General features: G+C 41.1%; 1 protein-coding gene across 3 annotated transcripts in view; it reads left to right on the top strand.

Annotated features, from left to right (window-relative positions):
* pi4kaa (phosphatidylinositol 4-kinase, catalytic, alpha a) overlaps positions 1–21,547 on the top strand; it is a 31,282-nt gene extending 9,735 nt beyond the window's left edge. Inside the window, exons 17-54 of one of the 3 annotated variants that reach the window (XM_074616817.1) lie at positions 59–159; positions 287–455; positions 1,303–1,353; positions 1,610–1,718; positions 1,824–1,960; positions 2,040–2,173; positions 2,283–2,365; positions 2,949–3,019; positions 3,874–3,998; positions 4,103–4,184; positions 4,433–4,516; positions 4,643–4,732; positions 4,827–4,946; positions 5,910–6,002; positions 6,321–6,477; positions 6,673–6,800; positions 6,888–7,046; positions 7,141–7,292; positions 7,459–7,566; positions 8,445–8,665; positions 10,000–10,155; positions 11,287–11,366; positions 11,455–11,654; positions 11,827–11,914; positions 12,008–12,175; positions 12,257–12,310; positions 12,400–12,520; positions 13,440–13,569; positions 13,658–13,728; positions 14,448–14,520; positions 15,141–15,321; positions 15,415–15,519; positions 15,954–16,079; positions 16,375–16,495; positions 16,625–16,784; positions 16,939–17,028; positions 17,333–17,416; positions 17,509–21,547. In XM_074616817.1, the coding sequence (XP_074472918.1) occupies positions 59–159; positions 287–455; positions 1,303–1,353; positions 1,610–1,718; positions 1,824–1,960; positions 2,040–2,173; positions 2,283–2,365; positions 2,949–3,019; positions 3,874–3,998; positions 4,103–4,184; positions 4,433–4,516; positions 4,643–4,732; positions 4,827–4,946; positions 5,910–6,002; positions 6,321–6,477; positions 6,673–6,800; positions 6,888–7,046; positions 7,141–7,292; positions 7,459–7,566; positions 8,445–8,665; positions 10,000–10,155; positions 11,287–11,366; positions 11,455–11,654; positions 11,827–11,914; positions 12,008–12,175; positions 12,257–12,310; positions 12,400–12,520; positions 13,440–13,569; positions 13,658–13,728; positions 14,448–14,520; positions 15,141–15,321; positions 15,415–15,519; positions 15,954–16,079; positions 16,375–16,495; positions 16,625–16,784; positions 16,939–17,028; positions 17,333–17,416; positions 17,509–17,560 (4,434 nt within the window). In that variant the 3' untranslated portion in view covers positions 17,561–21,547. Of the gene's footprint in view, positions 1–58; positions 160–286; positions 456–1,302; positions 1,354–1,609; positions 1,719–1,823; positions 1,961–2,039; positions 2,174–2,282; positions 2,366–2,948; positions 3,020–3,873; positions 3,999–4,102; positions 4,185–4,432; positions 4,517–4,642; positions 4,733–4,826; positions 4,947–5,909; positions 6,003–6,320; positions 6,478–6,672; positions 6,801–6,887; positions 7,047–7,140; positions 7,293–7,458; positions 7,567–8,444; positions 8,666–9,554; positions 9,634–9,999; positions 10,156–11,286; positions 11,367–11,454; positions 11,655–11,826; positions 11,915–12,007; positions 12,176–12,256; positions 12,311–12,399; positions 12,521–13,439; positions 13,570–13,657; positions 13,729–14,447; positions 14,521–15,140; positions 15,322–15,414; positions 15,520–15,953; positions 16,080–16,374; positions 16,496–16,624; positions 16,785–16,938; positions 17,029–17,332; positions 17,417–17,508 lie in introns of those variants that run through there. The other 2 variants (XM_074616818.1, XM_074616819.1) reach the window with 2 other exon arrangements.
* The last annotated feature ends 3,714 nt before the right edge of the window (positions 21,548–25,261 follow it).

Below are 25,261 nucleotides of genomic sequence, written 5' to 3'. Positions count from 1 at the left end.
AAAACTGTGTCCCTCGTTTTTGAACATATCTAACGTCATAACTTTCCTTTCACCTTAGCAATACATCTACCAGGAGGTGTGGAATTTATTCCAGCAGATCAGTGTGAAAGCCAGCTCCATGGTTTACTCCAACAAAGACTACAAGGACCACGGATACAGGTGAACGGCGTCTTAAAAAGCACAGTTACAGTCCTTTGGAGAATATGCTCCTCCTCATGTAGCCTGAGTATTATTCACTGTTTCTCATGAGAGTCTAGTAGATTAATGTTCCCTCTCCTGTGTGCAGACACTGTTCCTTGGCTGTGATAAATGCTCTGGGTAATATAGCAGCGAACCTCCAGGCTGAGCAGATGGTGGACGAGCTGCTGGTCAACCTGCTGGAGCTTTTTGTCCAGCTGGGATTAGAGGGGAAGAGAGCCAGTGAGAGATCCTCGGACAAAGGCCCAGCTCTCAAGGTATGACGCACACACACATATATACAAGCACAGCAGCAATCACGAAATAAATAAAACACAAGGTAGTCCAGCAAAACAGTTGATCCTGACTCGACCTTTATAGCAACGCAGTGCAGCCAATCGAAAGCATGCAAGCATCTAGAATATCTTATGTGAACATTAATTCTCAAAGTGCCACGATGCAAAATTATTATTATTATATAATTATTATATTATATTTATTATTAGAAGACCTCGGAGGAGATGATGTATACAGACTTCCTCAGTTAACCTCTCTTCTATTGTGTCCATGTCCTGGAAATGCGATGCTACCAAGTGGACCAATCACAGTTGTTGCGGTCTGCGTCACCACCACATGTAGTTACATTTCTGGGGAGGTGCACGTCAGGCTACGGCGTAGCTTCAACGCACAACTTCAAACTGGCCTTTAGAGAGCTCAAGGGTTCAGTGTGCTTTAAATGAACTGAGACTTGGACAGATGACAACTCGCCTTTTGACCTCATCTAAAGACCAACATGTTTAGACCTGTTCTAAATGTCAGTAGCTGAAGGCAGGACAAAAAGCCTGCCACCATAACCTCCTCCTGGCTGCATCCCACTGCCTCTGTGATACATCTCTGAGAATCCTGTGTCTTTCTAATCTTGTCACAATGAAGGGTAAAAATGGGGACAATGACACTTACTTTCTCCCCTGGAAGGCATGCATTGTGTTGCACTTGGTTGTATAACACAAAAAGTGATTGAAGTAGTAAACAAGAGAGCTTGAGAAAGAAGTTAAAGTGTGTGTGGGATTGTTGGATTGTTTGTTTTGGAAAGTTACAGAGATCTCTCCTCTTTTGTCTCTTTAGGCATCAAGCAGTGCTGGAAACCTCGGTGTCCTCGTTCCAGTTATCGCAGTGGTAAGTTGTTCTGGATAGTTTTATTACCTTCTCCTTCATTTAGCATGTTTAATATTGTCTTTTTGCACGAGTCAGTGGAAAACTAACACGTATAAATTAGGGTACAAAAAGGTCAATTTGCTCTGCTTCTTTAACATCCGAAACTTATGATGATGCCCTACAAGTAAATCATTTTTAATGCTCTTCAGTGTTATATCTACTGAACCTTAATAACCACAGAGATCTGTTCTTTCTCTTCTTCTTCCGCTGCTGTTAGCTGACGAAGAGGTTACCTCCAATTAAGGAAGCAAAGCCGCGTCTGCAGAAGCTCTTCAGGGACTTTTGGCTCTACTCCGTGGTCATGGGATTTGCTGTTGAGGGCTCAGGTACAGTTCAAAATACCTAACTAACATTGAATCATGCATTTGCACTTAATTGAATCTAATTTATCGTACTTCAGCGTGGTGATTTGTTTCTGTTGAAACTTTCAGGTCTGTGGCCAGAGGAGTGGTACGAGGGAGTTTGTGAGATTGCGACCAAGTCGCCGCTGCTCACGTTTCCCAGCGGGGAACCTTTACGCTCAGAGCTGCAGTACAACTCCGCACTGAAGAATGACACTGTGACTCCGGTATGAGCACACGCTCACTCAGACACAGATATGCTCACATGAAGTCGACCCTAGTTTATGGTTCGTTGTTGTGTTTCAGGCGGAGCTGAATGATCTGCGCAGCACCATCATCAACCTGCTGGATCCTCCTCCTGAGGTGGTCGCGCTCATCAACAAGCTGGACTTTGCCATGTCTACATATTTGCTGTCTGTTTACAGATTGGAGTACATGAGGTATGCCAACATGTCTAGTACATAACATATATTAGTTTACATTATGTGCTTGGCTGTGTTCAGTGATTATAATTTTATATATAATTTCTATTCTATATTTATCTGTTAGGATGCTTCGTGCTCTGGACTCGGACCGCTTTCAGGTCATGTTTCGATATTTTGAAGACAGAGCGATACAGAAGGATAAATCTGGTAAGCAGAAGAAAAAGCTAGTATTTTTATGATTTTTTTTCTAACATTTTTTGGGCATTTTTTAGTTTTTTACATTTTTCTGACTTTTTTTAAAACAATTTTCTATTATGTTTTTCTAACATTTTTCAGAATTTTTTTTTTTAATTTTTTGACTTTTTTCTAACATTTCTTGACTTTTTTTTTTACATTTGTTTAAAAATATTTTTCTGACTTTTTCATATATATATTTTTTCTAACTTTTTTTTGTTTTTTTACATTTTTCTGACTTTTTTTAAAACAATTTTCTATTACGTTTTTCTAACATTTTTCAGAATTTTTTATTTTTCATTTTTTGACTTTTTTCTAACATTTTTCTGAATTTTTTAAAACTTTTTTTTTAAAGTTTTTTCTAAAATATATATATTTTTATTTTTTTATTTAACTTTTTTGACATTTTTTGTGACATTTGTTTAAAAACATTTTTCTGACTTTTTTTAATATATATATATTTTTTTCTGACTTTTTTTATTGAATTTTTTTTGACATAAAACTTATTGTATTACGTGCTTACTGTATGCATTAATATTTAATATATTCTCTCCAGGCATGATGCAGTGTGTGATTGCCGTTAGCGACAAGGTTTTTGAGGTCTTCCTGCATATGATGGCTGAAAAAGTAAGGGAGATGTTTTCACTGAAGAAGAACTGAAGCCCCTTTTCAGCCACCAAACAGTCAGATTTAATTTGTCCTTATTCACTTAAAGGGATAGTTTGGATGTTTTGAAGTTGGGTTGTATGAGGGTTGTATTTCCACAGTGTATTACCTTTAGTAGATGGAGTTTGTAGAAACAGACAGGAGTACCAGTACGGGAGCAAAGCGATGTACTGCTGTGGACGGGGGCAGCAACAAAATACATTTTAGCCACCTAAAAAAATCAATATCAGTTTAATTGTACACTATATTCAGAATATTTTCACCACTTTACCTCGCCGTCAGACAGCCCTTTCTGGCCGGGAACTGAGGCCGTTATCTATGCTCTGTTAAAGCCATAGATGGATGTAACAGCTTCAGTTCCCCATGGCAAGGGGCTGTCTGACGGGAAGGGAAACATCCAAACTATCCCTTTTAAGGATTGCACCAAGGTTTTGTGCTGGCAACATAAAAGAAAAGCGGCACAGTTGAAAATCGTGGCTTATATAATATGTATTTTAAAGTGTTCCTGTGTTGAGAAACAAAATATAGGAGGGGGGGAATGAGAATGAATACAAGTAGCTGCTGCTGCTGCAGCTGATTTATTACTGCAGCAGAGGAAACTGTGTCAAAGATTTAACGCCTGGCCAGAACAGCAGCAGTGCTTTATGAGAGAGAGAGAGAAACGGTGATAAAGTAATAGTTTGGAAAATAATAACACTATAGCAGTAAAGAATATTGCAGCAAATTAAAACTAAGACTTATAAAGTTTAACTCTCCATTCTGCCCCACAATACACAAGAACAACACCTAATCTTAATAAGTGATTGTATTTTCAGCCAAAAACCAAAGCCCACGAGGAGGAGCTGGAACGCCACGCTCAGTTCCTCTTGGTCAACTTCAACCACATCCACAAGAGGATCCGCAGAGTGGCTGACAAATATTTATCTGGCCTGGCTGAAACGTGAGAGTGCATGGATACATACATACTCAGATTACTACACTGACTCTTCTATAAACTGTTTAAAATGCAGAAGCATCAACAGTAGTTTGTCTCTCTCTCCTCAGTTTCCCTCACTTGTTATGGAGCGGCCGTGTGCTGAGGACCATGTTGGACATCCTGCAGACGCTTTCGCTCTCACTCAGTGCAGTAAGTGATAATAAAAGTGGACTATTCATCAGTGTAGCATCTATCTTTCAGTCTGTCTTTATGCTTAACCCTTTGAAGCCCTACACATAATGTAATGACGTCATGAGATGACGTTACAGACAGAAGCCTTAGCTTTCTGCTGCAAAAACAATGAATGCTCTAGCCGTTATGGTTTTTTAGTTTCTATTTAAAAAGCATTGGAGTGTGTGTACCATGTCATTAATAATGATGTTTATGCTGCATTGCAGGACATTCATAAAGACCAACCTTATTACGACATTCCAGACACGCCACACAGAATCACCGTCCCAGATACGTATGAAGCCAGAGAGGTAATGTTGTTTTATTAATCATCATTTCACGTATTCAGTACTCGCCACAGTCTTTACTAATGTGTCTCCATCTTTATGTGTAATTTATCTAAAGTGATCAAATACATATCGTATCTTTAATTGTAGAGCATAGTGAAGGATTTTGCTGCACGTTGTGGGGAGATCCTTAAAGAGGCGATGAAGTGGGCGCCATCTGTGACCAAATCCCACCTCCAGGTGACAACACGACACAATACAACATTACAAAACCTCCACATGTAGAGCACACATCATATAACATAACTGCTGTGCTTCATGTGGTCTTTTTCAGGAGTATCTGAACAAACATCAGAACTGGGTGTCGGGTCTCTCTCAGCACACCGGCCTCGCCATGGCCACAGAAAGCATCCTGCACTTCGCCGGTTACAACAGACAGAGCACCACGCTGGGGGTAGGTCGGACTTTCAGTTCAGCACTTTATTGATGCGTTATAATAAACTCTGAGGAATTTTAAAAAGAAAGAAAGCACAATAACCCAATAGAACAACCCCCACCCATGCCTGTTGAGCCCCCACCACCCCGTGAAAATAATAACAATACAATAAAAAAACGAGATTTGAAAAATATATATAAATGAAATATGTAAATAAAATAAATAAATTAAAATAAGTAAATTAAAATAAAAGAATAAAATTAATTAATTAAATTTGAAAAAAATAAAAAACCCAACTGGCCATAAAGATAAAAATGTGACTTAAATTGATATTTCTGTATTAATTAGCTTCTTTTTTTTTTAATTAATTCCCTTATTTATTTATTCTTCTATTTAATTTCCACTTTTATTTATTTATGTATTTATTTTTGTGATTTTTTAAAATGTTTTAATATATAAAGAATAAATGCAAAAATAAATTAATACATTTAGATGTTCATAAAAATTAATACATAAATAAATAAAAGTTGAAATCGAAGAGTAAATACATAAGCAAATTAAAACAGAAATATTAATTTATGTCACATTTTATCAATTAATTAATGACTACATTTATTTTTAAAACTACCTTTTCTAATTTTAATGGCTTATTTATTTATTTATCGACTCATTTTTTTGTTTATTCATTTATTTTTTATTTTGGCAGGTTTCGTCCTCCATATGGTCGGACCATAAAAAATTCTGTAACACATTCTGTAACACACTTAACTTTCCATAAATGTCCTGTCATGTCTGAATAAAGCCATAAGGAACATTTACATAACAGACACCTGCAGTATGTCTGAATGACAAAAGGCCATCACTTTAACAGATAGATGAAGACAGCATTCTTTCATATTCCATGTCTGAACAGAGCTTTATAAAATAGTCTGTGTCTTCTTTCTACATGATCAATTACATGTCCTGTGCTTTCACCTGTAGCCCACTCAGCTGACTGAGAGGCCAGCCTGTGTGAAGAAGGACTACTCCAACTTCATGGCCTCCCTCAACCTCAGGAACAGATACGCTGGAGAGGTAAAAAAACACCTAATTATACCAACTATTATGGCTAACTGCTCTGCTCTCTATCTATTTATCACCTCTTGACACTTGAAATTCACAATTTAGTTGTTCTTATTTACTTATTATTTTTCTGGTACAGCCACAAAGCATCTGTTATCAAAATGAGCTGCAACTTGGATTCTATATTCTTATAAAACACAGAAAATGTCAGCTAAACATTAGAAATGTGGCTGCTGAGGAACAGATGCGAGATGCAACCGGATCCTGTGGACATAAAGCACTTTTATACTTGAGCTCCTCCTGCTCACATCTTCTCTCTTTCGTCTGTAGGTATCTGGTATGATCCACTTCGCCCAGGCAGTTCGAGGACAGCCCGATCTGAGCCGGCTGATGATCAAGCAGATGGGGGAGGCGTTAGACTCTGCACAGCCGCAGGCCTTCACTGAGTCCATGTTCAAACTGGCCGCCTTGCTCATCAGCTCCACAGGTCTCACTTTCTCTCTGTGCTGTTAACTCAAGTTATTAATGTTTCAGATTAAAGTGGCAATAGACAACTCCCCCCCCCCCCCCCCCACCTAGTGTTTCCAATTTGTTGCGCTGCTGTCGCAAAGACAACCGTCTCTGTGTTCTCTCTAAAATGCTCTGGACTTGTTGTCTGACTGCTGCCCTCTCTCGTCTCCAGACTGCGATCCTCAGCTCCTGCACCACCTCTGCTGGTCTCCTCTCAAGATGTTTACCGCACACGGCATGGAAACCGCTATCGCGTGCTGGGAGTGGCTGCTGGCAGCTCGTGTTGGAGTGGAAGTACCGGTACATAGATGTGTTTTTTATCAGTTTTCATCAGTGCATTTGTATGTCTTGTATATACTCTATAAATCTCCTCTCTTGGCTGCCTAGTTTATGCGAGAGATGGCGGGAGCGTGGCAGATGACCGTAGAGCTGAAGATGGGCTTGTTCTCCGACGCTCAGGTGGAGGCCGATCCTCTGGCTGCATCAGAGGAAAGCCAGCCTGCCCCCTGCCCTCCAGATGTTACCCCTCACCAAATATGGATCGAGGTCAGACAAAACACATTATTATTATTACTACATGCTATCATCGATCTTCTCTCCTTCCACTTATTTCCTCTCATGTCTGCCTCTGTTCCTCTAGTTTCTAGTCCAGAGGTTTGAGATAGCGAAGTATTCCAGCGCAGATCAAGTGGAGGTCTTTGGCAGTTTGCTACAGCGCTCGCTGTCTCTCAACGTCGGAGGGGCGAAGAGTAGCCTCAACCGCCACGTAGCTGCCATCGGGCCTCGTTTCAGGTACTTAAACACACACACACACAGCTTAAAGAAACATGTAAGGTGCATGTTTTATGATCCCTATGCTTAATCTCTAGGCAGCTACCTGTCATTTGATGTGTTCTTTACAATAAGCTTGGTGTTTAAGGATGCAGATTGATGTGTTTATATATTTGTTGTGCTTCAGGCTGCTGACTCTGGGTCTGGCTCTGCTCCACTCTGACGTCCTCACCAACTCAACTGTAAGAAATGTGCTCCGAGAGAAGATCTACTCTACAGCCTTTGATTACTTCAGGTACCCACACACACTCAAAATCTAGGGCTGCAACAAACATTTTCATGCAATTGATCAATTAATGTGTAATGTGTTTTTTTAATTACATTAGTCTCTAAAATATCAGAAAATAGTGAAAAATGTCCGTCACAATTTCCAAGAGCCTGAAGTGATGTCTTCATGTTGCTTGTTTTGTCCAAGAAACAAATGATAAAAAGTAGTTCTAATTCGCAAATATAAGATAAAATGGTGAACGTGGTAAACATTATACTCGCTTAATATCAACATTTTAGCATGCAAACATTAGCATTTAACTCAAAGCACCACTGTGCCGAAGTACAGCCTCGCAGAGAATTGAATTGCACAAAGGTTTAGTAAAAACACTGAAAACTACAGATGCACCGATTGCAATTTTCTTAGCTGATTCCGATTTTTTAGAAGTCTGAGCTGCCGATTGCAGTTTTCTTTCTTTCTAAGAACTATAATTTACAGCATACACAAACATTTTTGTAACTTTCCTTTCATGGAAAATTGAAATTCAGTTGCAGGTTCATAACAAAACAGTTTGATGCTCCAAATATTTTTAAAGTTGTTCGTCCACGGCTTATTTTGGACTTGCAGGTGTTACAAATTGCAGCTTTATGTCTTCTTCATTCACACTGAAGAACTTCCACACCGACGTCATGTTGTGTGTGTGTGTGACTGTGATGTTACTGACTGTGCTGCTGTGTAAAAACATCATGCGGCACATGTGTGTACATTTGACCGGCACAAAATCGTATATATGAGACTGATCTGCCAGCTGGTTTCGATCTGGTATTAAAAACACATAATAAAAAGCAAATCAAAACTCAACTAACTCATCTATTGATCTGACTCTCGATTGTCTGTCCCTCCAGCGCTCCTCCAAAGTTTCCCACCCAAGGTGACAAGCATCTCCGTGAGGACATCAGTATCATAACCCGCTTCTACGCCAGCATCCTGTCCGACAAGAAGTACCTGGCAGCGTGCCACCTGGTCCCACCCGGTGAGCTTGGTACTACCCCAGCCCCGAGTACGCTCTCTGCCGGGATATTTGGATCGCTTATCGTGTCCAGCACTTCTCCGATTTCTATCTTAAGTAAGCCTAAAGCGGTGGAGCTCGGACTGCACTGCCGCAGGGGCATGCTTCTTTTTTTCTTTTTCTTTTTTTTTTACGCATGTCAAATTTGACGCTGTTTGTCCTCACGATGCTGCTGATAGATCCTGGTATCTGTCCATCTATATTATGAACCTTTTTATATTTTTATAGCTTTTTTTCTCAACGCTCTTCTCTTGGTCTCTCTCATTTTCTCACTCTTACACTTTCTCTGTTTTTATTCCTCTTTCTCCTTCTTCTATCTTACTCTGTCATACTTTTACAATCAATCTGTTCTCTATCCTTAATATTAAAGGGATAGTTCTGATGTTTTGAAGTTGGGGTGTATGAGGTACTTCTCCATAGTCAGTGTATTACCTACAGTAGATGGAGTTTGGAGAAACAGACAGGAGTACCAACAAAGCAAAGCAATGTACTGCTGTGGACGGGGGCAGCAACAAAACAGATTTTAGACAACTAAAATAATCAATATCAGTGTAAGTGTACGCTATATTTGGAATATTTTAAAGTGGTGAAAATATTCTAAATATAACGTAAACTTAAACTGATTTTTTTTAGGTGTCAAAAATCCGTTTTGCTGCTTCCCCCCGTCCACAGCAGTACATTTCTTTGCTCCCGTGCTGGTACTCCAAACTCCATCTACTGAAGGTAACACACTGACTATGGAGAAGTACCTCATACACCCACGCTTGAAAAATCCAAACTATCCTTTTTTAAGCAGCTGTGAGGAAAAGCGCAAATTTGTCAGCCGCGTTAAGATGCATGATTTTTTCATCATGTCAGCCCCACCCGTCTGCCCCTCTCCTCGATTGATCAACTTCAAAAGAAGAAACTACAAGTTAAAAGAAAAATGTTTTTTCTTCCACCCCAGAAAATCCTCTCCTCTTCATCCCCGACGACCCCGAGAACAGACATGGTCTCATTCTCATACACACATCGAAGCGCTTCAGGTAGACGAGTCCTCTAACCGCTGATCCTGGATCAGATTAATCTGCCTCCAGCTCCCCCCCCCCACCGCGCATTAACAAGACAAAATAATATCTGACCCAGTATCAGTGGTTCAAGGCAGCCTCTACCTACATGTGAATCCCGCTGGTTTCCCTGCTTTCAAATGCATGACCATCACAGCAGCAGGGGACTAACTGCTGCAGCTCATCTCGCTCTGCAGAAGCTCCCTCATCATCGATCATACTGTGGATGTTTTTAGCTGTTTATAAGTCATAATATAGACTTAAGAATCTTTTTCTCTCGTTCAGATTTACTACGTTTATGTGCTTGTGTCTCGGCCGTGCTAAACCTGTTTGTATGTAAAACAGATAATCAGGACCCGTCCATGAACAGTCTGTCGGTGATGAACGCTGCCGACCTCCGGAGCAACATGGACTCCAGCTCTCGCTCCCAGCAGAGCGGCCAGGGATGGATCAACACCTACCCGCTGTCCAGCGGCATGTCCACCGCATCAAAGAAATCAGGTACCGTTTACATTCAGCATGTGGACAATAATGAGACGGAGAAAAGAGGCCAGATAGAAGCTCAAACTTTTCAATTTCCTCACCCAAGTCCTGTTGTTTTATTAACATTCTTATTATGTTTAGGAGGTTTCATCGTTGTGTAATATTATTTTTAAAGGGACTATTTGTAACTTTCAGAAATGCTTCTTAACAGCGACACCTGTGGCCGTAAAGTCAACGAAAGTCAGCGTCAGGCTCGCGCTTGCTCGCTCTACATAGACATGAACGAGCATCGCTCAAAACAGTGAGGAGACACACGTCAGCTAAAAGCACAATATCACTATATTTCAGCTGCTTGGCAGTAATGTTAGCTGACCAGACGACGGTCTCTCCATGAATCACTGCTGATACTAGTGTTGGCTTTTCCTGCCTAAGTGCAGGCTGAGGTAGTGGGGCTCTGCAACGTGTCTCCCTGCTCTCTCCGCCCGCAGCCGGAGTGAACAGGGAGACACCGGCACCCGGTCGGTAACGAGACAACAACGTAACTCGTTGCAGAGCTCCATCACTTCACAAGACACGGCGCAGGAGGGAGACGGTAACGTTTCTCTCTGGAGGAGCTGCAGCATTTATTTCTGCACAAACGTCCACTGTGCATTCACTAGATATTCTCAGAGCTAAACTAACTCTTCTGCAGTGTGGAGTGAGCGCGCGTTCACGTCTAGAGGTGGAGCGAGCTGAGCGAGAACGCGCGCGCTGTCTGAGTGACGGCGAGCAGGCAGAGGAGGAGAGACAGCAGCCACACGCGAACGCACATATGCGAGCGCGCATGTGTCCCGACCCGGTACATTTATACGCTTAAAAAGTTACAAACAGTCCCTTTAAGAGCTTCATTGCCACCACAAGATTATTAAAGAGCAGTCACTGTTCTTGAGAGCTGGCCTGCTAGATGCTTAGAAGATAAGCTTGTCTCTCCTGGCTAGCGTATCTCCAAAAGTCAGCGCCCAAAACATCTGTGATGAAATGAACAGAGGAAGAGCATTTCTGCTCAGCTGGATTCAGACGTCCACAAGAACACAAATACAGATAGAGATAGAGAAAGAACTTAAACTGTCTCAATGTTTTGACTGTCTGCACCTCTTCTCTACATCCTAGGCACGTCCAAGAAGAGCCTCAGAGGCACGCAGCTTCACAAATACTACATGAAACGCAGGACTCTGTTGCTGGCCTTACTGGTGAGGGCTGATCATGAAATGTCATTTTCTGGTTGTACCTCTACTGCTCATGATCTTCATGCCCTCGCTGCCCGTTGTGTCTCTCCAGGCCAGCGAGATCGAGCGGTTGACGACGTGGTACAACCCCCTCTCCACTCAGGAACTGGCCATCGCCACGGAGCAGTCGGTGGAGACCAGCATCGCCAACTGGAGGTCCAAGTACATCAGTCTGACTGAGAAACAGTGGAAGGACAACGTCAACCTGGCCTGGGGCATCGCTCCCTACCTGGCTATGCAGCTACCACCCAGGTAATAATATGTCTGAATATATATGTAATTGTGAAATGTGATATTGATTGAGGTTTTCTTAATTTCCTAGTTATATAGTTTTGCTTTAAAATAAACTTTTAGGGAGAAAATAATGACCACAAAAAAGTGAATCTCCTTTTAACTTGTTTATTTTGAACTCTTTGGTTTCCAGGTTTAAGAACGACGCCATCGTTGCTGAAGTGACCCGGCTGGTGAGACTGGACCCCGGAGCTGTTAGTGATGTACCGGAGGCCGTTAAGGTAAGAGCACTTAGTATCATGAGATAATGGGCTTTGGAAATTAGTCTTTTATGTTTGTAAATTCATATTTTCTGTCATTATTTGACCTCCTAGTTCCTGGTGACGTGGCACACTATAGATGCCGACTCTCCTGAGCTGAGCCACATCCTGTGTTGGGCTCCAGCAGACCCGCCCACCGGCCTGTCCTACTTCAGCAGCATGTACCCTCCTCATCCTCTCACCGCTCAGTACGGGGTTAAAGTGCTGCGCTCCTTTCCTCCAGTAAGTCTCACACTTCACAGTAGAGGAACACAACTTCAGGAAAATCACAGCTGTCTTAACGTTACGTTTTTCTCTTCTCAGGACGCCATCCTGTTCTACATTCCTCAGATCGTTCAGGCGCTCCGTTACGACAAGGTAAACATGAGCTACTACTAGAGCTTCAGCGATTAGTCCACTGAAATACTGAACTGAAGTACTGAACTCTGCCGCTCTGTCCTGCTCAGATGGGTTATGTGAGAGAGTACATCCTGTGGGCGGCCCAGAAGTCTCAGCTTCTCGCCCACCAGTTCATCTGGAACATGAAGACCAACATCTTCATGGACGAGGAGGCACACCAGAGAGACCGTGAGTAGAGACTCAACAGAACAGTGAACTGTAATGCTTCGACCGTGAGCGAGAAAAACACCGGCTGGCTAACCTGATGTGTGTTTATTCTGAAACAAATCTATTAAAGGGACTATTTGTAACTTTCAGAAATGCTGCTTAACAGCGACACCTGTGGCCGTGAAGTCAGCGAAAGTCAGCGTCGGGCTCGTGCTTGCTCGCTCTAAACATACATGAACGAGCATCACTCAAAACAGTGAGGCGACACACGTCAGCTAAAACCACAATATCACTCTATATTTCAGCTGCTTGGCAGTAATGTTAGCTGACCAGACCAAGGTCTCTCTATGAACATGATTTAGATCTGATCCTAGTGTTGGCTTTTCCTGCTTCACCCTCCTGCGCCCGCAGGGAGACACCGGCACCCGGAGCCTCTCCTCCGCTGCCTGCTTGCCTTCACTGACACAGCGCGCACCAACAGAGATTTTCCGTGTCTTGTGAAGTGACGAGGCGCCACAGAGAGAAACGTGAACCGTGACACCGGCACCCGGTGTCTCCCTGCGGGCGCAGGAGGGAGACGGTAACGTTTCTCTCTGGAGGAGCTGCAGCAGTTATTTCTGCACAAACGTCCACTGTACATTCACTAGATATTCTCAGAACTAAACTAACTCTCCTGCAGTGTGGAGTGAGCGCGCTGTCTGAGTGAAGGCGAGCAGGCAGTGGAGACGAGGCTCCGGCCACACGCGAGCGCGCATGTGTCCCGACCCGGTACATTTATACACTTACAAAGTTACAAACAGTCCCTTTAAGTTAATGTGATATCTTTTCCTCTTAATGTGTAATTATATCGTCTGCCTCATGAGAAAACCCTTATCGGGCCTAATTAAATCAAATGAGGTTGATGTAATCACATGACTTCCTGCCTCATTAATCTGCGTAGCCGACATCGGGGATCTGTTGGAGCAGATGGTGGAGGAGATCACCGGTTCTCTGTCGGGTCCGGCTAAAGACTTCTACCAGAGAGAGTTTGACTTCTTCAACAAGATCACCAACGTGTCCGCCATTCTCAAGTAAATCCATCACCGTTACTCTACAGATTAGCAAACAAGGGGATGTTTTTGGTATAATGTAAACTCTTGATCTATTTTAATGTTTCAGGCCGGTTCCAAAGGGAGAGGAGAGGAAAAGAGCCTGTCTCAAAGCTCTGTCGGATATCAAAGTCCAGCCAGGTAACTTCTAGCAGGTCTGGATGGAGGATTAAACACAGAAAACTGTAATTGTGCTGCAGTGGAAATAGGTCAACATTTTTACATTATGCAACATCAAAAAATACAAACTTGTATTTTATTGGACACATTCCTCTAGCAGCGTAATCATTTAGAGAATTTAAAAATAGCAAGACAGAAAAATGGAGAACAGTAAACACAAACACCTTGATGTTGTCTTTGTTAACTAATATCCCAAACTGGACAAAAATACATGGAGCTTGGACGCGTCTGCCGCGTCATGCCTGCAGCAGAGCACGTCCATCAGCTGAAGATGCCACATTGCACTGCTCATCTCTGTTTTACATGGCTGGTCTACTTTTATTTTTTTCTCTATGCACGGCTACGCGTCCCTCCAACAGGTCAAAACTACATAGAACTGTGTAAAAGAAAACGAGTACAATCTGTTTAAAAATGATTGTGTTAAATACCTCATTGTACCAGAGGCAATGCGGCGCTGCAGAGCAACCTCGTGGGTGTTTTCACATTTCACATTAAAAAAAAATCAATCAAATCAGTGTATCCATCCTGTAGTTAAAACCATCCAGTTAATTATAATTCAGTACCAGTTAATATAGCCTACGCCTACAAAGACGGAGTGGATGCTCCATGTATTTCAGTCGTAAGATGCATCCCTAATGTATCCCAAATTTGACCTCTGGTTCTGTTGCGTTGTTTTCTAGGCTGTTACCTACCAAGCAACCCTGAAGCCATCGTGCTGGACATCGACTACAAGTCTGGAGCACCCATGCAGAGGTAAAGGTTTTACTGAACCATCAGTGTGAATAGAGATCTATATACACTCACCGGCCACTTTATTAGGTACACCTTGCTAGTACCGGGTGGTCTTCATCTGCTTCAAGGTTGGACGTGTTGTGCGTTCAGAGATGGTATTCTGCATACCTTGGTTGTAACGAGTGGTTATTTGAGTTACTGTTGCCTTTCTATCATCTCCAACCACTCTGCCCATTCTCCTCTGACCTCTGACATCAACAAGGCATTTCCGTCCACACAACCCCCGCTCACTGGATATGTTCTCTTGTTGGGACCATTCTCTGTAAACCCTAGAGATGGTTGTGGTGAAAATCCCAGTAGATCAGCAGTTTAATACTCAGACTAGCCCGTCTGGCACCAACAACCATGCCACGTTCAAAGTCACTTAAATCCCCTTTCCTCCCCATTCTGATGCTCGGTTTGAACTTCAGCAAGTCGTCTTCACCACGTCTAGATGACGTAATGCATTGAGTTGCTGCCATGTGATTGGCTGATTAGCTATTTGTGTTAACGAGCAATTGAACAGGTGTGCCTAATAAAGTGGCCGGTGAGTGTATATATATTGTGTTAACCTCATGGGAGTGTGTTCTCCGTGGTCACAGCGCTGCCAAGGCGCCCTACCTGGCCAAGTTCAAGGTGAAGCGCTGTGGGGTGAGTGAGCTGGAGAGGGAGGGTCTCCGCTGCCCCGCGGACTCTGTGGACGACGAGGAGGAGAATCCAGACGGACCGCGCAGGATTTGCTGGCAGGCTGCCATCTTTAAAGTGGGAGACGACTGCAGACAGGTGATGCACCACTGAACCCACATTCACTGGGACGCTTCAGGGGAGGAAACCTCTCTCGTGACCCTCCTGCTTTCTTTTCCTCTGTCTCTCCAGGATATGCTCGCTCTGCAGATCATCGGGCTCTTTAAGAATATTTTCCAGCTGGTCGGCCTCGACCTGTTTGTGTTCCCCTACAGAGTTGTGGCCACTGCACCGGGGGTAAGACTCCCATCACTCCATCTTAACTACACCTCCTCTCTACAGCTACGCAGCTGAACATCAGGTTAAGAGAAGTCTGGTTGTCACTCCCGAAAGTGAAAATACCCCAAATGTCCATCATAATCATTCTCTGCAGGTTAACATTTATCCACAGAGTATCTCAACAACACAGTGGATGTCGGCAATGAAATGTTTCTGTAATGATGTCAATGTTTTCATCTCCCAAAAAGTGGTTTGTACGTACGCCAATACATAAATGGCTCAAACTAGAGACTAGAGATGCTTGAAAATGTTCTCATCACTTGTGTGTTTTCTCCGTTTACTGCATGTCATTGCATCCCCATATCTCAACAGTTGCACCGGTAAACACGTCGTAATTTATAGCAATGATGGCCGTTTCATAATCGGGTATTTATCAATCCTCTTTTCCTCAGTGTGGCGTGATCGAGTGCATCCCAGACTGTAAGTCCAGAGACCAACTCGGCAGACAGACGGACTTCGGGATGTACGATTACTTCCGCAACCAGTACGGCGATGAATCCACCCTCGCCTTCCAGAAGGTGCGGAGACTTCAACCTTTGGCTGTCACCCTTTTATTCACTGTTAATGAATGAGTGAGGGTCGACCCTGTCTTATGTAGTCGTCTTATATTGTCAGAGATTAATGCAAAAATGGGTTTAGAGAATGTGTCCGTGAATGTTCCAGTGAGCTAGAATGAGCTGGTGGTAAAATGTGTGTGATCGTGTATCAATCGATCTCTTTATTTGATTGAAACAGGATAAAACACAAAGCACACTTTAAACCAATTTAAAGATTCAGTGAGGTGTCTCTGATGTCTTCCTCTTCTTTCCACAGGCTCGGTATAACTTCATCCGCAGCATGGCCGCCTACAGCCTGCTGCTGTTCCTGCTGCAGATCAAAGACAGACACAACGGCAACATCATGCTGGACAGCAAGGGACACCTCATCCACATAGGTATATACAGTAGGTGGTATATATACTGCAGGCTGCTCAGCTGTGGTCTGGACTGAGTCGTTGTGGTCACATCATATTCACATTCTTTCTAAATGTGATCCGTTCGTGTTTCCGCCTCGTGTCCTGCAGACTTTGGCTTCATGTTTGAGAGCTCTCCTGGAGGTAACCTGGGCTGGGAGCCCGACATCAAGCTGACCGACGAGATGGTGATGATCATGGGAGGAAAGATGGAGGCCACGCCTTTCAAGTGGTTCATGGAGATGTGCGTCAGAGGATATCTGGCTGTACGGTAAGAGAAGTCTGCAGTAGGTGTGTTACAGGAAAAAGAGCTGGAAGATGATGTGGGTGTTTGAAGAGGAAACAGTCTGTAATCCACACAGAGAACTTTTATATTGTGGTTTAACTCATTTGTTATGTTCTGTGCGTCTTCTCTGAACATAAAGACCCTACATGGATGCAGTGGTTTCTCTAGTGACCCTCATGCTGGACACTGGACTGCCGTGTTTCAGAGGACAAACCATCAAACTCCTCAAGTAAGTCCAACATGATGTCTGTGAAATGTAGGACAACCTTAGTTACTACTATATGTCTGGCCATTGTGTCAGTGTGTAGGGGTCGGCCAGTCTGGTCCCGTTGGTTAATGTTAACTTTCTCAAGTAACGCTCATAGTCCCGGAGAGTGAGTGACAGTACATAATGAGAAACTCGTATTCTGCCTCCAATTAACGCTAAACAGTTAACGCTTAACTTTACGGCGTGTTCTGCTGCCCCCTAGTGGTCAGACAATCAATTAATGCAGCTTTAAACATTAATGGATATGTATTTTTTTGTTAATCAGAGGACGGTTTAATCCTCAAATGAGTGAGAAAGAAGCTGCAGCGTTCATCATCAAGGTCATCCAAAGCTGTTTCCTCAGCAGCAGGTAAGAAAAACACATGATATCATGCAGATTACTTCATTAGAAGAAGTTCAATTCTACTGTATAACATCTTTTCATGAACTTGTTTTCAACAGGAGCAAAACGTACGACATGCTGCAGTACTACCAGAACCAAATTCCTTACTGAAAGTCTTCTGCCGGACCTCCACTGTACGTCCAAGACGAACGTCTCCCCACAAGCAATGCAAACCTTCCTCTGGATGATTTTAATAAGACGGCGGCGGCTGCACTTTACTCGTGTGTCCTGGTTCTGGTTCTGTTCTCCTCTCTGAGACGACGACGCGGCACTTTGACTCCTAAAGCTCCGGTTTTAGTCAGCATACTGTAAGTTGTCGGATTTTATAATGTACTTCTGAGTTTTAAATGACGTCTTTTATTTCACTTGAGAGTTTACCAAAAGAGGTATTTGAATCACCCTTTAAGTATTTTCTTGTTGATGCTGTAATTTACTAACCCTGACCGTCACACTAGAGGAAGATGGCCATAAAGGGAGCCATATTTATAATGTTTGTCAAAGCAGCTCTTATCATCGTCGTTATCATTTTGTTACTATGCTGTCGTACACTTTTATGCACTTTATAGATCACAGTATTCCATCGGCTTCTGCTGCCTCTGAGCTTAAACAGAGATTACACATCAGAAATCAGAGATCAAAACAATCTGACTGATCAATACAAATCACAGTATTTCTTGATTTGAGCTGATATAGATCAAAAATCGAATGCCGGAATCAATCAGCATTTAACCTAACGCTAGTCTTTAGGAATGTGACAGTACGTAGAGAATCAAATGTAATAATAAATCATAATTATGCTGTAGTATTTTGAATATTTATTGTAGAATCACATCAACATTGCAGGTATTATACTGTGATTAATGTGGAACTCGTTTGTGAAGAACATGTTAATCAGAAGATTTTAATAACTGTGTTACTTTGATGCTTATCATCAAACCTCCACATGTCAGCGTTTAGCGTTTAGGTTGTTTCCTTTTTCCACTATGGGAGCGTAACATTCATAGATTCATAAAGCTTAACTCATAAAGCTTCGGTGTTAAGTTCTACCTTTTGTTTCCACTGTGCTTTTCAAACCGGGTTCCTTTGTGTACACGTCAGGACCAACGTCGTCATATTTATGTGTTATCTGTTGTAGGAAGGGCTGCACAATGAATCAAGATTTTATCGAAATGGCAATATGACCTTCTGTAATTTTCCAATCGCAGGAGGAGCAATATTTATTAAAGGTGAAATGTGTGTCAAAATATCATTTAAAATTAAATATTGTGGTGAAGTCCTGATCTACACATCATATTCTACTGACTTAATAAAACATCTTTGTTTGGTACAGATCCCTGCAAAAATCACACCATAATCATTTAATATGTTTTTCAATGATAATGATGTATTAAGTATAATTCACTCTACTATATCGCAATATCAGTCAAAATCATCGCAATTATATATTTTTTGATAATAGTTCAGCCCTAGTAGTGGGACAGAACGATGGAATAAGTGAGCTGATAAAGCCCTCTAATGTATTATCATTATATTTGAGTCACAGAATCATCTTTAATCTTTAAAAAACTTTGTTAAAATAAATACTTAACACTGTTCTGAAGGAGTTTACAGAATTCTACAAAACTCTTCTAACCATCTGGATGAAAGAGTATTCGGTCTGTTTACAGACTGAAAGAACGTGGCTGAAATGACATTATGTTGTCGCTGACTTTGCACAATGTGAAAATTAAAAATATTATTAGTCATAGTAGTGTATATTGATGTTTGTTTTCACTTGAGTTTAGATTAACTCGCGTTAGGAAACAGTCTCAACTTTAAAAAAAACTGGTTAAAAGTTTTTTTTATCATGCAACAGATGGTGTTTGTTTTCATCCAGATGTTTTTTGAGGATTCTGTAAAGACCTTCAGACACGTCGGTCCGTCCAGACTGAAATATCTCAACAACTACTACAATGAAATACTGACGGGGTCGTCTTATTTCACAGTTTGTAGTGGAAGGCTCTCCAGATACCCAAATATATGTGCACAAGCACTGGAAAAGTGAGATTAAAGATACCGGGTATTCATTATTTCCAGAAAATCAAATGACTTGAAAGTTCTGGTTTCTTTCTCTGAAGCCATAAAGGGCTTCATACTCTCCAACATCTGTAAACAGACTTTGATGTTGTGTAAAATCGATGGAGTTCCTCTTTTAATAATCGCTGCGTTACAAACGAGCTGTTGCATTCCTTCCCCCTCTGAGAGGACCAACATGTAGATCTTTGATTTAGTATCATCAAACTTTAGTTCCCGGGAGGAGAACAGTGGAAATAAAAGCAGAACGTTCAATGTTTGTTGTCGATCATCAAGTTCCTGTAGTGGAAAAAAGGTCTTTAGGAGAGTTGATGGAGCACACAGGGCGGACCAGGAGGATGGACTTACTTTGGTGTCTTTATTTTGCATCCAAACAGAATAGATTTGAGAGCAAAACTGTCGACACTGCTATCAAAAAATCCTTTATTGCATTTTAGTCTTTTTTTAGGGGAGTCCAGTGGGTGTTTAGGGGGAGATAGCAGGTCAGCAGTAGATGTCACATAGAAGTGGTGTACATCATCTGAAAGCTGGAACCTGGAGATTAATCTGAGATGCAGCTCAGCACTGTGGGTCAAGATGTTCTAGTCATAAATCAGAAATAAACATGAATTAATTAATTAAAATAAGTGTATAAGGGTTTAGAACATGATGATAGTATAGAAGTATGAAGTATATGATGGTCATCCCCATGCTCTATTATGTCTCATAAGTTGGTGCAGCAGGTTTTTGGGTTGATCCATTTGTTCCACAGCTTTGGTGCTAAATTTAACCTTTTTTTTTTACCACTGGAGAATTGATAAAAAATGATCAATAATCCCTCCAGAATACCACATTAAGACACCAAGACCTCGAGGAACACCATAGGAAAAGCCATGCTGTGATTTGGTCTCAAAAACCTTGTGACATTTGGAGATTTCTGCAACATTTTTCGGTGATTGGATGACGAGCACTCGAAAATAACATTCATAATGCATTTAAAAAACCTGCATGTTTTTTGCCCAAACTGCATGTGATGATCATAAAGTGGGCATGTCTGTAAAGGGGAGACTCGTGGGTACCCATAGAACCCATTTACATTCACATATCTGGAGGTCAGAGGTCAAGGGACCCCTTTGAAAATGGACATGACAGTTTTTCCTCGCCAAAATTGAGAGTAAATTTGGAGCGTTATTTAACCTTCTTCCCGAAAAGCTAGCAACACATGGTTGGTACCGATGGATTCATCAGGTTTTTCTAGTTTCATATGTATATATACGTTCACTATAGCTCTAAAACAGAGTAATCACTTACAATAAAACATGTTTTGATTGCAGTGTGCATAATAAAGACCCATCAGTAACAGGATCTCCCTGACTGCTCTTCATCAGATAGATTTTATTGCGTCTTAATAAAATATGTCAGAAACATGTTTTCATACCCTTTACATTACGTTTGGAAACATTCCTCTGTGTGTACCTGAGTTATATTGAACCTGTCGAGTTTGTTGGATGACCTTTCTTTGACTGATGCAGTTGATGATGATGATGATGATGATGATGATGATGATGATGATACCTAAAAAGCCATTCTGCTACCCTTAGGTAGAACACGACTGTAGTGATACTTGACTAAGAACCCTAACCTTATGCAATATATTCCTGTATATTATGCTGTATTTGTGTTGTTGTGTTCAGCAGATGAACTCGCTATAATTCCTTCCGTCCCGATCCTCGTGTGACAACGTGTTTTATGACTTCCTGTCGTTCCATGATTAGAGTATTTAAGTATTTGTTTAATGGCGTCTAATAACGGAGAGTTGAAGGCTGCAGTGATCGACTCGTTACGAAGCCATGTTAATGAGTTATCTCCCTCATGTCGGCTGTTATCTGTCCACCAGATATGTGATATATAGATATATGTGTGTGTGTGTGTGTGTGTGTGTGTGTGTGTGGGGCGACATCATCGCCGGTTCAGATGACATCACGTCTGTTGTTCTGATTCTGTGTGAAAACTTCTTATTTCCAGATTAAATGTGTGAAGATCAGAGAGTCCGCCTGCTGATGTCTTTACTCTATATCTCTTCTTTATCCTTCAATGGATTGTCTTTCTCTCTCCTTTTCTTCATGTCTCTCTTTTTTGTCTTTTTTATTTTGTTCTTTCTTTTCTTTCTTTCTTGTCTTTTTTGTTTTGTCTTTCTTTCTTGTCCTCTTTTTGTCTCTTGTTTTCTTTTTTTCTTTCTTTCTTGTTGTCTTTCTGTTTTTCTTTCTAGTTGTCTTTCTTGTCTGTCCTCTTTTTGTCTCTCTCTTTCTTGTTGTCTCTTTCTTTCTTGTCCTCTTTTTGTCTCTCTTGTTTTCGTTCTTTCTTTCTTGTTGTCTTCCTGTCTTTCTTTCTAGTTGTCTTTCTTGCTGTCCTCTTTTTGTCTCTCTTTCTTGTTGTCTCTTTCTTTCTTGTCCTCTTTTTGTCTCTCTTGTGGTCGTTCTTTCTTTCTTGTCTCTTTCTTTTGTGTTGTCTTTCTTTCTTGTCCTCTTTTTGTCTCTCTCTTGTTGTCTTTCTTGTCTCTTGTGTTGTCTTTCTGTCTTTCTTTCTAGTTGTGTCTTTCTTTTGTGTTGTCTTTGTTCTTGTCTTTCTTTCTTGTCCTCTTTTTGTCTCTGTTTCTTGATGTCTCTCTCTTGTTGTCTTTCTGTCTTTTCACGAGATGAAATAAAAGATCTGAGACTTTTTCTCTGCACATGAACGGCTCATTTCTCTCAAATGTTGTGCACAAATTAGCTAAAACCAAAACCAATAGGAGCGGGCCTTCATTGGGCTGTGGCCTAAAGACTCCTAACTAAGCAGTGTCCAGATTAACATCGGGCACACCGAACCAGCTAACAGTGTTATGTAATAACCAACCAATGGATGGCTATAGTGTTCTTAATGTTCTGTCCAGAGTAAAGAAATGCTTTTATTGAATCTGAAAAAGAGCCATGAAGAAGGACCTGCAGCTGCAGCCGGGACGTTTCTATGAATTATTTGTTTGGTTACAATAGAAACAGAAACGTGAGCAGCGGCTCATGTTGTGTCGTCTCAGCCTGGAAGCTGCTCCGTGACGGTGTGAACGGAGACGAACAAAGAAAGGAGAGTTTGATGTGAACGCAGCCAGTAGTGTTGAACTCTGACCTCTCTGACACAACAGACGGGGCCCAAAGAAACTCCACACCGAAGAGCCCGTCACGTGTTTGATGGTCGGAGGCAGAGCTGGTTGAGGTGATGAGGAAGAATCTGACCAAGAGAAGTGAACAGAAAGGATAAATTTAAAGTTTGGTATTCTACGATTGATTGATGATAGAAGGAGGTGAAAAACTCCTTTTACTTCTAGTTTTGTCAGCCGAGTGAGACGCCCAGCAAAGACAGAAATTTATGCCAGTAACACAAAAGGCCGAGACGGCGGTGGGAGTGAGACTTTGACTTGTGCACAAAGGAGCGCCACCCCCACGTCTCCTTTTTATAGTCATTAAACAATAGAGGGCCGGGGCCCCTGGAGCCATATTCACAAAACATCCCAACTAAATGTACGAGCTGCGTCAGTCCCAACTTTAACACTCTCAAGTTTCTGGTCAGAGAGTAATTCACAAATCAGTCTAGCATTAAAACTACTTCCCTTATGAATATCCTTACGACTATCCTTATTACTAGGTTGTTTATGACAGAATAAAGCTGAAACAAACAAAGAAATAACTTTTCACGTCTTTAAAGTTTCTGAATAAATTCTGTAACACAGGAAAATTAAAACATTAAATTATCATTAATCACAGAGGTTCATCTCATATGCTCAAATACAACATGAGCAGAAAACTTAGTCATTTTAAACTAAAAAATATATTCAGAATAAGCTAAATAATGATAAATAAATACATTAATTTATATAGTTTTACATTTATTTTAAACATTTATTTACATTTATATTTATTTATTATTCTTTATTTCTCCCAAGTTGTGGTTATTGAAATATTTTTTTTGTTTTTATTCTATCTCTTGCAACAAATCCACCTGGGTTAAAGATTGTGTATTTATTTGTGCAATTCAATAGAAATATATGAAAATTAATAAATACAATTAAATAATTAACAAATAAAGGAAAACAATCATAGTTATAATGAATCCATTCATTTATTATTATTATTGTTTTTATTTTTATTTTTATTGTTAATTGTTATGTGATGTCAACATTAGAAAACCAGAATTTTATGTTTTCACAACTCTGTTGTATTCTGTAGAAACTCACCTTTTTCCTTGTTTCTGTAAATACAGAGCTCCACCTAGTGCTCAGCAAGCAGCTTTAAAACTCACTACAGATCATCAGTTGTGGGAGAAGTATTCAGATCCTTTACTGCAGTAAAAAGTACTCATACCACACTGTGAAAATACTCCACTACAAGTAAAAGTCCTGTATTCAAAACCCTTATGTAAAAGTATGTAAGTATTATCAGCAGAGGAGGAAGGAGAGCGAACAAGGTAAGTTAGACACACTAAAGGCTGTATTTACATCCCATAACTAAAGTATAGTTCATATTATAGTTGCAGTACAAAATACAACTTGGATGTAAACTAGTTGTGCACTCAAAGTTTACTACTCTTAAATTTAAAGTATACTTAAAAGTATACTTTTATAAACTAAAGTGGGACAATTTAGTCCCAATAAGTAATGAAGTAGTACACTTACAAGTAAACTACTAGTACATTGATATTGGTATACTTATTACATAAAGTATACTTGGGAATATACTTGAACTATACGTGACTAAATGGTTGTGGAAGATATAAAGAAATGTATATATGTTTGGAAAATTTGAATGTTATTAGTGTAGTACAAATATGATGTTGTATATAGTGTGTATGTGATCAATTTAATGTACTTGATTTTGGACCCCAGGAAGACTAGCTGGTGCCATTGGTATCAGCTAATGGGGATCATTTTTAAATAAAATAAAATAAACTTTAAGTATACTTCTTTTTTGTAAGGGTGGACAGGAAGTCTGTAGAGTGGAAGTAGTACCTCGAAACAGTATATGAGTAATACTTCTCTGTTCATAAGTGAGTACATTAGTCCCAGTATCAGTGTTTGGTTGCCTCTTCCTCAGGTGTTGTTTTACAACAGGTACATTTCCCCTTCCACTCTCTGAGTGACGTCACGGGGATGGGCAGGTCACGTGGTTGCGTCAGAGGGAAACCTGTAGGGATGGGAATTCCGGCTCTTTTTATTGAGCCAGATCATTTGGCTCAGCTCACCAAGAACAGTCAGCTAAGAAAGGAAAAAAAAAAACTCTGATGGTACGTGTCCACAGGGGCGTTTTTTATCGCGAGGGGACCCAACATTGGATGCTTGGTGGGCGTGCTGCTAGGCGTTGACACGATAGATGATTGACCAATACTGGGCGGTGACGTTTTCCCGGCTTTATTTCAAATACTTCCGGCTGCACCTGATTGGACAAACGCTTTCCCTTGTGGGCTGTCCTCTCCCGGATTTCAAATCAGACCAACATGGAGGCTCGTTATGATGATGACGAAAATTATTTCACGAAAATAGTTCACCGAAATGTGTTTCTGAAAACATTTGAGGCGAGAAATAATCCATGTAGTTGCTGAATCTGTCTTTATTTTGGATCAACAATGTTTATTTTAAAAGATTCTCGGGAGTTTTCGAAAGGCGGCGAGTCGCGTCGGACGCCCTTGATTTGCGTAAAATAGACGAGCCCTCAACTTTATGCAAATGAGGAGCGT

Source organism: Sebastes fasciatus, chromosome 19 (assembly GCF_043250625.1).
Source record: "Sebastes fasciatus isolate fSebFas1 chromosome 19, fSebFas1.pri, whole genome shotgun sequence".
Taxonomy (NCBI): Eukaryota; Metazoa; Chordata; class Actinopteri; order Perciformes; family Sebastidae; genus Sebastes; species Sebastes fasciatus.
The sequence above is the reverse complement of the archived record's forward strand: the minus strand, read 5'-3'. Positions and strand labels throughout refer to the sequence as shown.